Genomic DNA, 13,221 nt, shown 5'->3' on the forward strand with positions numbered 1-13,221 from the left:
ACGCACAAGCTGGAAATAATTTTAATCGACGTTAGTAATCCCAAATAATAATTAATTTTATAATTTAGGAGCTCTTTGTACGCAGAATTATATGCTCTACAACTTTCAAGAATGACCCTTGTCATTTGGAGTAGGTTCTAGGCGCTTCAGTCTGGGACCGCGCTGCTGCTACGGTCGCGGGACTCGGACATGGATATGTGTGATGTCCTTAGTTAGGTTTAAGTAGCTCTAAGTCTAGGGGACTGATGACCTCAGATGTTAAGTCCCATAGTGCTTAGAGCCATTTGAACCATTTTTTTCAGTAGTGGTTTTCGAGGTACAGACGTTGGAACACGCACATAAGTCACTTTTCTGACGAGTTGTTAAAAACTGCCGATCTTTGACGGTCGATTGTTGTTAAACGGCTGAATTGATTTTAACTTCTAAGTAGATCACTCTACGCTAAATTTTAGGCCCCTTTCTTTTAGTGTATCGGTAATTTTCTGTAACGAAAAACTGAAAAAAATGAGACCCTCAAAAGCTTAGCACAAGCCAGAAACTGTCGCAAACTCATTTAACTATTTTTTGGGACGCCTAGCGTCGAATAAAATTATTTCCAGCTTGTGCGTATTTATTGGCCGGCGCGGCCTTCATTCGGGCTAATTTTTCTGTGCTAACAGACCCATCAGCTGGAGAGGTCTGTCTCAAATCCTTTATATCAATGGTCCCAATCTATATAGCCATTCGTTTTGAGCAAGTTCAGTTCCCAATCAAGGTTTCGTTTGCAGTACCAATAAAGAAGGCTCAATGTCAGAGAGAGGGGGAATAGGAGGTGGGCAGAGGGGAGGGAGGAGGAGGTGGACAGAGAAAGAGGGGAGGAAGTGATGGACAGAGAGGTTAGAGGAGCAGGTGGACAAAGAGAAGGGGCACGACGAGATGGATAGAGAGAGGGCTGAGAAGCAGATAAGGACGTACATGCGATTTCCATACACACAGGGCGACAATTATTGAACTATTTGAAAAAAAAACCTAAATTAGTTACAAACTATAGCATGTGCGCTACTCATTTGCCGTGTAAACGTCACTACAGATTTAGGTTATGACGTATTCGATATTACTACCATGATTAGCGATAATGTGGCGGAGACGAATAGCGAAATTCTGCAAGATCCGTTGAAGTGTCGGAACATCGATGCTGTCGATGACCTCCTGAATGGCTGTTTTGAGCCCAGCAATGGTTTTGGGGTTATTGCTGGACACCTTGCCTTTAAGACAGCACCACAAAAAGGTGTCGCACGTGTTCAGATCTGGAGAATATGGCGGCCAATCGAGGCCCATGACAGTGGGCTCTGGGTACCCCAGAGTCAGAATGTGGTCCCCAAAGTTCTTCTCCAGGTCATGAAACACTCTCCTGCATCGATGGGATCGAGCTCCGTCTCGCATGAACCAAATCTTGCCGAAATAAAGGTCACTTTGGATAATGGGGAGAAAACCATCTTCCAAAACCTTCACGCACCGTTCGGTAGTCACCATGCCGTCAAGGAATATTGCACCAATTATTCCGTGACTGGACATTGGAAACGCTCAGTCACCCGTTGAGGGTGAAGAGACTGCAGATTCCCAGTCTCCCAAATAGGTCAGTTTACTTATCGACGAACCTATTCAAATGAAAGTGGGCTTCGTCGCTAAACCAAACCATATTCACATCAAAGTCCTGTTCGTCAATTCTTTGGCAAAAGTATTGGCAAAACGCAACCGCTGTTTCATGGCCCTGAGGCTTAATGGATATGGCTGATGGGTTTGAATTTTGTATGGGAAGAGAAGCAGGTCTTCAACAGCAATTTCTCGCAGTGTCTGCCGGTTGATTCCCACCTGTTGTGAAGCTCGTCTGATCCATTTCCTGGGGCTGACTGAAACACAGCACGTGTCTTCTCGATGTTTTCAAGAGTTTTCACCCTTGCCAGCATTGTCATCACGAAGATTACCCGTTCTCTCCGACTAGCGAATCAAATTCTTGATTGTTAGTACAATTGGACGGGTTGTGTTCAGCTTGAACTCGGTCGCAAACTTCCTTTGAGCCGCAGTTGGGCTGTTATTGCTCGCATACTGGGCCCTCACGAGCGCTAAACGCTCAGGCACGGTGTACCGTGGCATTTTCACGTGCAAATAGCCGACAACAACAAGTGGAGTGCGCATGCGCATACTCGTACCCATCATGCTCCACGGCCAACAGTGCAGTTTGAACGCCCTAAAGCAAACCGTTCAGAAGTTATGACGCTTTTATTGCATACAGTTCAATAATTGTCGCCCAGTATTCGGCAACTGCGGGCTTCGCTAGTGTTTGCGCCGAATAAAGCCGGCCGGTGGTGTGCGGCAGGTACTCGGTGTACATCCGCGCGCTGCCCTCGCTGTCCACGGACCTGGCGTCGTTCCTGGTGCCGTTCTCGGCGCGGCTGTGGTTGGCCATCGGCGCCACCGTCGTCTGCTCCGCCCTCATGCTCACCCTCAACTGCCGCCTCAGGCACCACCACTGCCGCTGCTCCCTCACGGACGCCTTCATGGCCGTCTACGGCATCATCTGCGCACAAGGTACGACGGCCGCCCTTCAAGTTTTCCTAATATTTAATCGTGACGGTATCACAACGTTGTAGGAGAAAATTACAACCAAGGATTACCTAACAGTTTTCTTCTTCTTCTTTTGGTTTTGTTTTGTTTCAAAAATGAACATGAGTAATCAGAAACGCCAGAATCTTCTTTTTTTATGAGGTTGCCAGTTTCGGTCTGTTTTAGACCTTCTCCAGACCTACCAATGAAATATGTACACACAATAGAATTACAGGGATGTAGATGTATTACGGCAGTCGTCTTACTTGCATGCCAATAGTTGGTAACAACTAATCGCTGTCGCAACTTTGAAATCGGCTCCTGCGGAGTCTGCACATTGTCATCTTCACGCCGCTTCGATGATAAATAACGGCGTCGGTCAAGCAGTATTTTCACTAGCACTACTGCTGCATTTCTACATGTCGACTTGCATGCCAGCACGTATCTAGTCGATGTTGCAGCTCTCAGATCCTCTTCTGCTGGATGGCGCGTATCGATATGACCACGGCGTCTCCAAGGAACCATTACCTTCGCTCAACCGCTATCTTTGCTGCCATACGATTTACCAGTTGCGATAAATCCCCACAGATGGCTAACGAGGTTTTCACAACAGATTATGATAGGTTATCATTTATACATACATAGTCAATCTGTTATATTTAATAGAGTATGCGTGCCCTGTCTGGGGATACGCGGCAAAGCAGCACCTGGACAAACTCCAGAGGCTGCAGAACCGCGCCCTGAGGGAGGGCACTGCACCTACCCACGGGATTCCCCACGGACGATCTGCACGCCGCTGCCGAAATCCCACTCCTCAAAGAAAGATTCCAGGATCTGGCAAGGGCTTTCTATGAGAGCTCTTCCAGATCTGGAAATAACCTTATCCAGTCCCTAGGTCGGTATGACATGTCCCGTGACAAGCACAAACGCACCATGACCATCTTCAACGACTAAGTCAAAGAGAAAAATCCCAAAAATCCCCAAATCCTAACACCAATCCTTAATCCTTAGAACACCCAACATCTCGCCAACCTCAGACAAGTACTAGACACCACCAGAACACCAACACAACACTCAGACAGCCAAAACAGTCAAAGACAATCACACACTCACAACACGCACTGTGGAGTAAAAGCCAACAGGCTACAAACTCCTCAATATACTTCCCCAAGGAGAGGAACGTTGAAAGGTGAGAGAGCCTGCTTAGCAATTAGCGTTTGCGGAGTCGTAGCGCCTGCTCCGTTCACCACCATCGTCTACCATCATGGTATAATTTCGTCTTTTATTACTTGTTATGTAAGATGTATTTTCTCTATTATTACATCCCTCTAATGTACATACGAGGGCAGTTCAATAAGTAATGCAACACATTTTTTTCTCGGCCAATTTTGGTTGAAAAAACCGGAAATTTCTTGTGGAATATTTTCAAACATTCCCGCTTCGTCTCGTATAGTTTCATTGACTTCCGACAGGTGGCAGCGCTGTACGGAGCTGTTAAAATGGCGTCTGTAACGGATGTGCGTTGCAAACAACGGGCAGTGATCGAGTTTCTTTTGGCGGAAAACCAGGGCATCTCAGATATTCATAGGCGCTTGCAGAATGTCTACGGTGATCTGGCAGTGGACAAAAGCACGGTGAGTCGTTGGGCAAAGCGTGTGTCATCATCGCCGCAAGGTCAAGCTTGACTGTCTGATCTCCCGCGTGCGGGCCGGCCGTGCACAGCTGTGACTCCTGCAATGGCGGAGCGTGCGAACACACTCGTTCGAGATGATCGACGGATCACCATCAAACAACTCAGTGCTCAACTTGACATCTCTGTTGGTAGTGCTGTCACAATTGTTCACCAGTTGGGATATTCAAAGGTTTGTTCCCGCTGGGTCCCTCGTTGTCTAACCGAACACCATAAAGAGCAAAGGAGAACCATCTGTGCGGAATTGCTTGCTTGTCATGTGGCTGAAGGTGACAATTTCTTGTCAAAGATTGTTACAGGCGATGAAACATGGGTTCATCACTTTGAACCTGAAACAAAACGGTAATCAATGGAGTGGCGCCACACCCACTCCCCTACCAAGAAAAAGTTTAAAGCCATACCCTCAGGCGGTAAAGTCATGGTTACAGTCTTCTGGGACGCTGAAGGGGTTATTCTGTTCGATGTCCTTCCCCATGGTCAAACAATCAACTCTGAAGTGTATTGTGCTACTCTTCAGAAATTGAAGAAACGACTTCAGCGTGTTCGTAGGCAAAAATATCTGAACGAACTTCTCCTTCTTCATGACAACGCAAGACCTCACACAAGTCTTCGTACCCGAGAGGAGCTCACAAAACTTCAGTGGACTGTTCTTCCTCATGCACCCTACAGCCCCGATCTCGCACCGTCGGATTTCCATATGTTTGGCCCAATGAAGGACGCAATCCGTGGGAGGCACTACGCGGATGATGAAGAAGTTATTGATGCAATACGACGTTGGCTCCGACATCGACCAGTGGAATGGTACCGTGCAGGCATACAGGCCCTCATTTCAAGGTGGCGTAAGGCCGTAGCATTGAATGGAGATTACGTTGAAAAATAGTGTTGTGTAGCTAAAAGATTGGGGAATAATCTGGTGTATTTCAATGCTGAATAAAACAACCCCTGTTTCAGAAAAAAAATGTGTTGCATTACTTATTGAACTGCCCTCGTATTTCAGTGGCACGTCTGAAGGAGGTCTAAAACAAACCGAAACCAATATCATCATTAAAGAAAGAAGATTCTTGCGGTTGTGACTGTTCATGTTCATTTTTAAGTAAAATAAACCACTGTTCTTAAAGAGAAATATTCTCAATAATTACTTCTTTTCCAGTCTAAAAAAATATATTTTGTACTGAAGAAATGACACCATAGACTATCACTGCCAGTTGTTGGACTGTGCGGCGGGCGATGGTGAGGCTGGCGTCTCACCGCTGTTCGGGGCATCTCCACACACGTCTTCGACCTGGACTCTCACTGACTGGAGTAGAATTTTCTTCAGTGATGAGTCCCGTTTCGAACTGAACACCGATGACCAGCAAAGACGTGTCTGGAGACTCCTCAGACGGCGGTGGGATATCAACTTGACTATCGCCCGCCATACGGCCCGACAACATGGAGTGATGATCTAGGGTGCCATTTCGTTTCACAGCAAGACCCCTTCAGTTGTCATTCCCGACGCCCTTGCAGCACCCTTACCTCTTACATTTCAGTAATGCCAGCCTGTTCTTGGCGAGGGTTTGTACTGCTTGACTTGGTGTTCGCCAAACACTAGCTTGGTCATCAAGGTTGCCAGATCTCTCCCCAATTGAGAACGTTTGGAACATTATGGGCAGGGCCCTCAACCATCTCGCAATTTTGATGATCTAATGCGCCAATTGGACAGAATTTTTTACGATATCCTCCAGGAGGACTTCCAACAACTCTATCAATCAGTGCCAAGCTGAACGACTACTTGTACAAGGGCCAGAGGTGGTCCAACGTATTATTGACTCGCTCAACTGGTGAAGCTTCTTGTCTTGAATAAAACGTCCAATTTTTCGGATATTGCAGTCATTTCTTGTAAGTAAAAACCTCCTTTTCATACTGCAATATATTTTAGTTCTTCCAGGCGCGATTCGCGTTTTACTTTAAGGCTTCTTCGGTATAATCTAGAATGATACAGTTTTGCTTCGACATGTGATATCTGGAGATTATAAAATAGTTCTCATCTTACTTTTTAACATAAATAAATGATTACTTACAGTTCTTCGCGTTTTTGGTTGGCAATTGCGATTCCTCTCATCTGGTCACATGCTGGAGGTAGCACTATAACTTCGCTTACGAAACATAAGAGCATTTTTATGTTACGAACTTGTTTATTCACAATTTTCGTATTGTTTACCCTCATTGCTGTGGATCGCTATTAGTCTTCTTTCACTAGTTGTAGATATTTTACCGAAAACTATGATTTAAAGTTGTAACTACTGTGTGTTCACTTTATGTCTCATCCAGTTTCATTTGTTTACGTACATATTGCCAGCCTGACGAAGTATATGCAGAAAACTAATGTTTATTCAATTCTGTTCTGTTTATATCTGTGTGTGTGTGTGTGTGTGTGTGTGTGTGTGTGAGTGGGTGGGTGGGTGGGTGGGTGTGGGTGGGTGGGTGTGTGCGTAAGAAAAAGAAAGAGCGTACATGTACGATTTTGTGTGTGTGTGTGTTTTTGTGTTTGTATGTGTGTGTGTGTGTGTGTGCTTGGTTATGCAGGCGAGTTGTAGAAACCTGCCGGCCGGAGTGGCCGTGCGGTTCTAGGCGCTACAGTCTGGAGCCGAGCGACCGCTCCGGTCGCAGGTTCGAATCCTGCCTCGGGCATGGATGTGTGTGATGTCCTTAGGTTAGTTAGGTTTAATTAGTTCTAAGTTCTAGGCGACTGATGACCTCAGAAGTTAAACCGCATAGTGCTCAGAGCGATTTGAACCATTTTTTTCTTATCAGTGTAAGAGCTGTCAGAGAGTGGTTGAAAGGTTTGATGTTCAGGTGATTTGAATTCTGGTTTACGTTTGTCATGCGTACTTGGTCATTCAACACAGTTTTTTTTCTGCTTTGTTGAGTATCAGTGTAATAGCTGTCAGAGAATGTTTGGTGTGCAGGTGATATGAGTTCTGGTTTACGTTTGTCATGCATACTTGATCATTCAACAGGGTTTTCCTTTCTGCTTTTTTTCTGTATGTGGTAATTTTCTTGCAGGGTTTCAAGGCTTTGATTATTGTTGATTCTAGGTTTTTTCGTGCCTTCTTCTCTAGAGGCTGGTTTGTGATTGTGTTCTTTTAGATGTTCTGTAAATGTGGAAAGGTTTGTCCCATACTTCCAGGCTGTCATGTGCTCTCTGCATCTGACATCAAATGTTCTGACTGTTTGAAATATCTATCTGCCATCACAAAGTTTACACTATGTTGACATATACCTGCTTTCTGGTACTTGTCTAGGTGAAACTTCCTGGCAGATTAAAACTGTGTGCCCGACCGAGACTCGAACTCGGGACCTTTGCCTTGTGTTTGGAAGGTAGGAGACGAGATACTGGCAGAAGTAAAGCTATGAGTACCGGGCGTGAGTCGTGCTTCGGTAGCTCGGATGGTAGAGCACTTGCCCGCGAAAGGCAAAGGTCCCGAGTCTCGGTCGGGCACACAGTTTTAATCTGCCAGGAAGTTTCATATCAGCGCACACTCCGCTGCAGTGTGAAAATCTCATTCTGGAAACTTGTCTAGGTCTTCTGTCAGTTTTGGGGTATATTTGTGGATAGAACTGTCTGTTGTGTATGCTATGTTTACGTCCTGTCTTTTGAATATGATGGTGATTTTATGTGTGAGTTGTGTGTGCGTGCGTGCGTGTGTGTGTGTGTGTGTGTGTGTGTGTGAATTCCTAAGGGACCAAACAGCTGAGGTCATCGGTCCCTAGACTTACACACTACTTAAACTAACTTATGCTAAGACCAATACACACACCCATGTCCGAGGGACGACTCGAACCTCTGGCGGGAGAGGCCGCGCAATCTGTGACATGGCGCCTCTAACCGCGCAGCCACTCCTCGCAGATGTGATTTTATGTGTGAGTTCGTGTTTTTTGCATGTCTTTGTGTACCATCCTGTGTTCTTGGTTCAAATGGCTCTGAGCACTATGGGACTTAACATCTGAGGTCATCAGTCCCCTAGAACTTAGAACTACTTAAACCTAACTAACCTAAGGACATCACACACATCCATGCCCGAGGCAGGATTCGAACCTGCGACCGTAGCGGTCGCGCGGTTCCAGACTGACGCGCCTAGAACCGCTCAGCCACTCCGGCCGGCATCCTGTGTTCTCTCTTTTTTTCCTAAATATTCTTTGTAGTAAATGCACTCGTCATATCCGTAGTTGTGTAGATTTTGTAAAACAGCTCGACACCTTCAGGGTGAAAGACTCAAGATATTCTGCTGAGTTATGACGTCGTTTTGATATTCACCAGGGCACCTCTACGAGAGTCACTAGAGCTTATTGGTCAGTAACTTGACGAGGAGAGCACCGACTTTTTCAGCCATGTCCTGACATCCACGTTCTTTCTGTGTATTGGAACAAAAGGAAGAAGTCGCAATCATATGCGCACTCTCGCCTGTGGTCGCGAATTTATCTATGGAGCCCTTCAAGGAGGAAGCCCTGGCGTCATCCAAATGGAAACCCACGTGTTTTGCCGTTATTTGGATGACACGTTCGTCATATGGCACCATGGAAGGGACAAAGTCCTTGACTTCCGTACACGTTTGAACTCCATATATCCCAACATCAAATGTACTATGGACACCGAAGCAGAAGAAAGATTACAATTCCTGGACGTCACTGTAGAGAAGAGCTGATGGCATTCTGTGCCACGTTGTGTATCGGAAAAGAACGCAGACTGACCTACATTTGCATGTAGACAGTTCGCACCATCTTCGCATAGAAACGGGGTACTACAGACATTAGTACGTAGGGCGCGCACTATTTCAGACGCAGTCTGCCCCAGGAGCTGGAACACCTCAGAACTGTATTCCGGAAAAACGCTCACCTAGAGTGGCAGACCAGGCGCGCTCTCCGCCCCACAACAACAGTAAAACCTATGAAAACGGAAGAAGCCATGAGAGAAGGGGCAGTTAGTGCATTTATACCGTGCACTGGCGCGCTGTAGGGAAAAATCGGGCGCATATTGATGAAGCACCGAGTAAAAACTGCCTTTTACGCGCTCAATAAAACACGAGCATTACTGGGAGGCCTCAAAGATGATCTCAGCTTGTGGAAGGCCGGCGTATACAAGATTCGATGTGAATGTGGGAAGATGTATTTTGGACCGACAGTGCGCACCTTCGAAGATCGTTGCCGAGAACACAAGAGGCACCCTCAACTGATGTATCCCAACAAGTCAGTGGTCGCAGAACACTGTTTGTCCTAGAATCACGCGACTGAATACGAATGTAGCTGGATCTTGGCCCAGACTTCCAAATACTGGGACAGCGTCGTTAGACGTTATTCTCACCAGGGACGATTTCATCAACTGAGATTGCGGCTATAATCTTAGCAAGACTTGGGAAGCAGCAGTGAGTTTAATTAAGAAGACCCTCAGCAAACAAAACAACCTTGCTACCAGAGCGGACTGAGAACTTACATCAATGCAATCACAGACGCCGACGGTAGCATTTCCCCGACTACCGACGAGCTGTCGCGGACGCAGGCAGCGAACGGAGCGGCTCGCGAGGGCAAGATACATAAGCCGGCCACGCGCCCTCAGGAGCTCATTTCGTCAGCGCACCCGACGACGGCGACATTTCTGATCACCGAAATAATTGTGCCCGTTGGACACTACGAATCGGCAGTACACCCGTGAACTGTTCGATCTACAAATACTCCAGGATGAACTGAAGAATCACATCATTTTGTTTCCTACATCTGTAACTACATCAATATCCTGCAAGCTACCTGACAGTGGTTGGCAGAGGTTACTCCTGGTCCACTGACTGACCCCGCTTACCTGTTCCACTCGTGAAAGGCGCATAGGAAGGGTGATTGCCGGTCTACTTCTGTACCAGCTCTAATTTCTGGGATTTTCTCGTCGTGGTCATTTCGCGAGATGTATGTGGGAGGAAGTAATATGAGGCGTGTTTTTTAAGAAAGCACCGTTTTGCCACTCCGCGGCCACAGCGCTGCGGTCGACGTTCCGCGCATGCGCACTGGGTACCTACATCTGTTGTCTACGCACTGACGCCATTACAGTGTGATTCTTCCTTGTTTACGTTGTGTACTGAGTGTTTGAGATGCCTCCGATAATCGTGAGTCCCGTCGACTGTAAAGTACAGGCTGTTATAAGATTTCTTAGTGGTAAAGGACTAAAAGCGATCAATATTCATTGCGAGATCTGTGCAGTTTACGGAGAAAACATTATGAGCGATGGAATGGTAATAAAGTGGGTGAGATCATTTAAAGATGGCCGCACAAATGTGCATGATGAACAACGGAGTGGGCGTCCTTCGGCCGTTAATGAAAGTTTGGTGAAGAAGTGGACAATAAGGTGAGAGAAAACAGACGGGCGATGAAACATGGGTGGCCTACATCATATCAGAATCAAAGCAACAGTCCATGGAATGGCAGCATTCAGATTCACCCAGAAAAGTGAAGTTTAAGCAAATAATTTCTGCCCGGAAAATCATGTGCACAGTTTTTTGGGACAGAAAAGGAGTATTGCTTGTGGAATTTAAGCCTCTTAATGGGACAATTAATGCTGCAGCTTACTGCAAGACATTGCACAATCTGCGCCGTTCAATTCAGAACAAAAGACGTGGCGAGTAAGGGCATCGTTTTGCTGAAAGACAATGCCCGTCCGCATGTGGCGAATCAGACCAAAGATCTCATCACATCTTTTCGATGGGAACGTCTAGATCATCCTCCGTACAGTCCCGATCTTGCGCCCACTGACTACCATCTGTTCCTGCACTTGAAGAAACACCTGGGCGGTCAGCGTCTTTCACACGATGACGAAGTCAAAACAGTGGTGATGCAGTGGTTAACAAGTCAGGCGGCAGACTTCGATGAGGAGGGTATTTAGAAACTGGTACAACGTTATGACAGGTGCCTCAATATTGACGGAAATTATGTAGAAAAGTAGATTAAGGTACAGGCTTTCATGTAAAAATAAAATTATTGAGATATCTTAGCACATTTTTTTTTTAATTTCAAAACGGTACTTACTTAAAAAAACACGCCTCGTATGTTGACGGACTCTTCCCTCGTAATTTCAATAGTAAACCTCTGCACTATCCTTGATGCCTCTCTTGTAGCGTCTGCCACAGGGGTTTATTTAGCATCTCTGTAACACTCTCGCGCTGATCAAACGACCCCGTGACGAAAGGTGCCGCTCTTCATTGGATTTTCTCTGTCTTTTATCTGTCATACCGGGTAATGTTCTCCGATTGATGGACAAGTCTCAAGAATCGGTCGAACAAGCGCCTTGTAAGCCACTTCTTTTGCGAATGAGTTACGTTTCCGTAAGATCCTTCCTTGGAACATCAGTCTGGCATCTGCTTTTCCCACTATTTGTTTTATGTGGTCGTTTCACTTAAGGTCGCTCTAGATAGTAACTCATAGATACTTTACGATGCATACAATTTCCAGCAATTTGTCATCAACAACGTAGTTGTACAGCAGTAGATTTCTTTTCCTGTGTACACACATTTTGTTAAATTTACTTACGCTCAGTGTCAACTGCCAGAGCCTGCATCATTCATCAGTAGGTCATTCTGCAAATTGATACTGTCTTCTGGCGTTGCTACTTTCTTCTACATCTACATCTACATGGATACTCTGCAAATGACATTTAAGTGCCTGGCAGAGGGTTCATCGAACCACCTTCACAATTCTCTATTATCCCAATCTCGTATAGCGCGCAGAAAGAATGAACACCTATATTTTTCCGTACGAGCTCTGATTTCCCTTATTTTATCTTGGTGATCGTTCCTCCCTATGTAAGTCGGTTCAATAAATATTTTCGCATTCGGAGGAGAAAGTTGGTGATTGGAATTTCGTGAGAAGATTCCGTCACAACGAAAAACGCCTTTCTTTTAATGATGTCCATCCCACATCCTGTATCATTTCTGTGACAAAACGTGCTGCCTTTCTTTGAACTTTCTCGATGTACTCCATCAGTCCTATCTGCTAAGGATCGCACACCGCGCAGCAGTATTCTAAAAGAGGACGAACAAGCGTAGTGCAAGCAGTTTCCTTAGTAGGTCTGTTACATTTTCTAAGTGCCCTGCCAATAAAACGCAGTCTTTGGTTAGCCTTCCTCATAACATTTTCTATGTGTTCCTTCCAATTTAAGTTGTTCGTAATTGTAATACCTAGGTATTTAGTTGAATTTACGGCTTTTAGATTAGACTGATTTATCGTGTAACCGAAGTTTAACGAGTTCCTTTTAGCACTTTCTTATAGACAACCGCATCGTCTGTGAACAGTCTTAAAGAGCTTTCGACACTTTCTACTAGATTGTTTGTATTCACTGTAAACAATAACGGTCCTATGAAACTTCCTTGGGACACTGCCAAAATTGCCTTTACATCTGTCGATTTTATTCCGTTCAGAGCTACATGTTAAATTTTACTTGCAAGGAAGTATTGAATCCACTAGAAAATCTAATCCGGTATTCATTCAGCTCGTATTTTTTTCACTAAACTGTGTGATGAGAACGTCGACTGCCCAGTCCGCAAGGAACGGCGTACACACATGGCGGGGGCGAACTCGTGCTGCCGGACGTGCTCGTGGTGTCCATCCACAGTGTGGGTGTTACGTTGTGCTTTATTGTGGAAGTGGGGATTCTAGCACTACGGCATTCGTCGAAAGATAATGAGAACACAGGCGTACTCGTAAGGGTTAAACATAACACTGAGGCGACAAAAGTCATAGGATGGCCATATGCACATATACAGATTGCAGTAGTATCACGTACGCAAGGTATAAAAGGGCAATGCATAGGTCGAGCTTTTATTTGTACTCAGGTGATTCATGTGAAAATGTTTCCCAAGTGACCATGGCCGCACGACGGAAATTAACAGATTTTTTGAAAGACATCATGTTTACACCAATGACTATTAAAC

At 45.5% G+C, this 13,221-nt stretch overlaps 1 protein-coding gene across 1 annotated transcript in view; it reads left to right on the forward strand.

Annotated features, from left to right (window-relative positions):
- Positions 1-13,221, forward strand: part of LOC126252305 (glutamate receptor ionotropic, delta-1-like) — a 228,569-nt gene that overhangs the window by 139,625 nt on the left and 75,723 nt on the right. The window contains exon 6 of the mRNA XM_049953187.1: positions 2,357-2,568. Coding sequence (XP_049809144.1) covers positions 2,357-2,568 — 212 coding nt within the window. The remainder of the gene's footprint in view (positions 1-2,356; positions 2,569-13,221) is intronic.

This window comes from Schistocerca nitens, chromosome 4 (assembly GCF_023898315.1).
Source record: "Schistocerca nitens isolate TAMUIC-IGC-003100 chromosome 4, iqSchNite1.1, whole genome shotgun sequence".
Lineage (NCBI taxonomy): Eukaryota > Metazoa > Arthropoda > Insecta > Orthoptera > Acrididae > Schistocerca > Schistocerca nitens.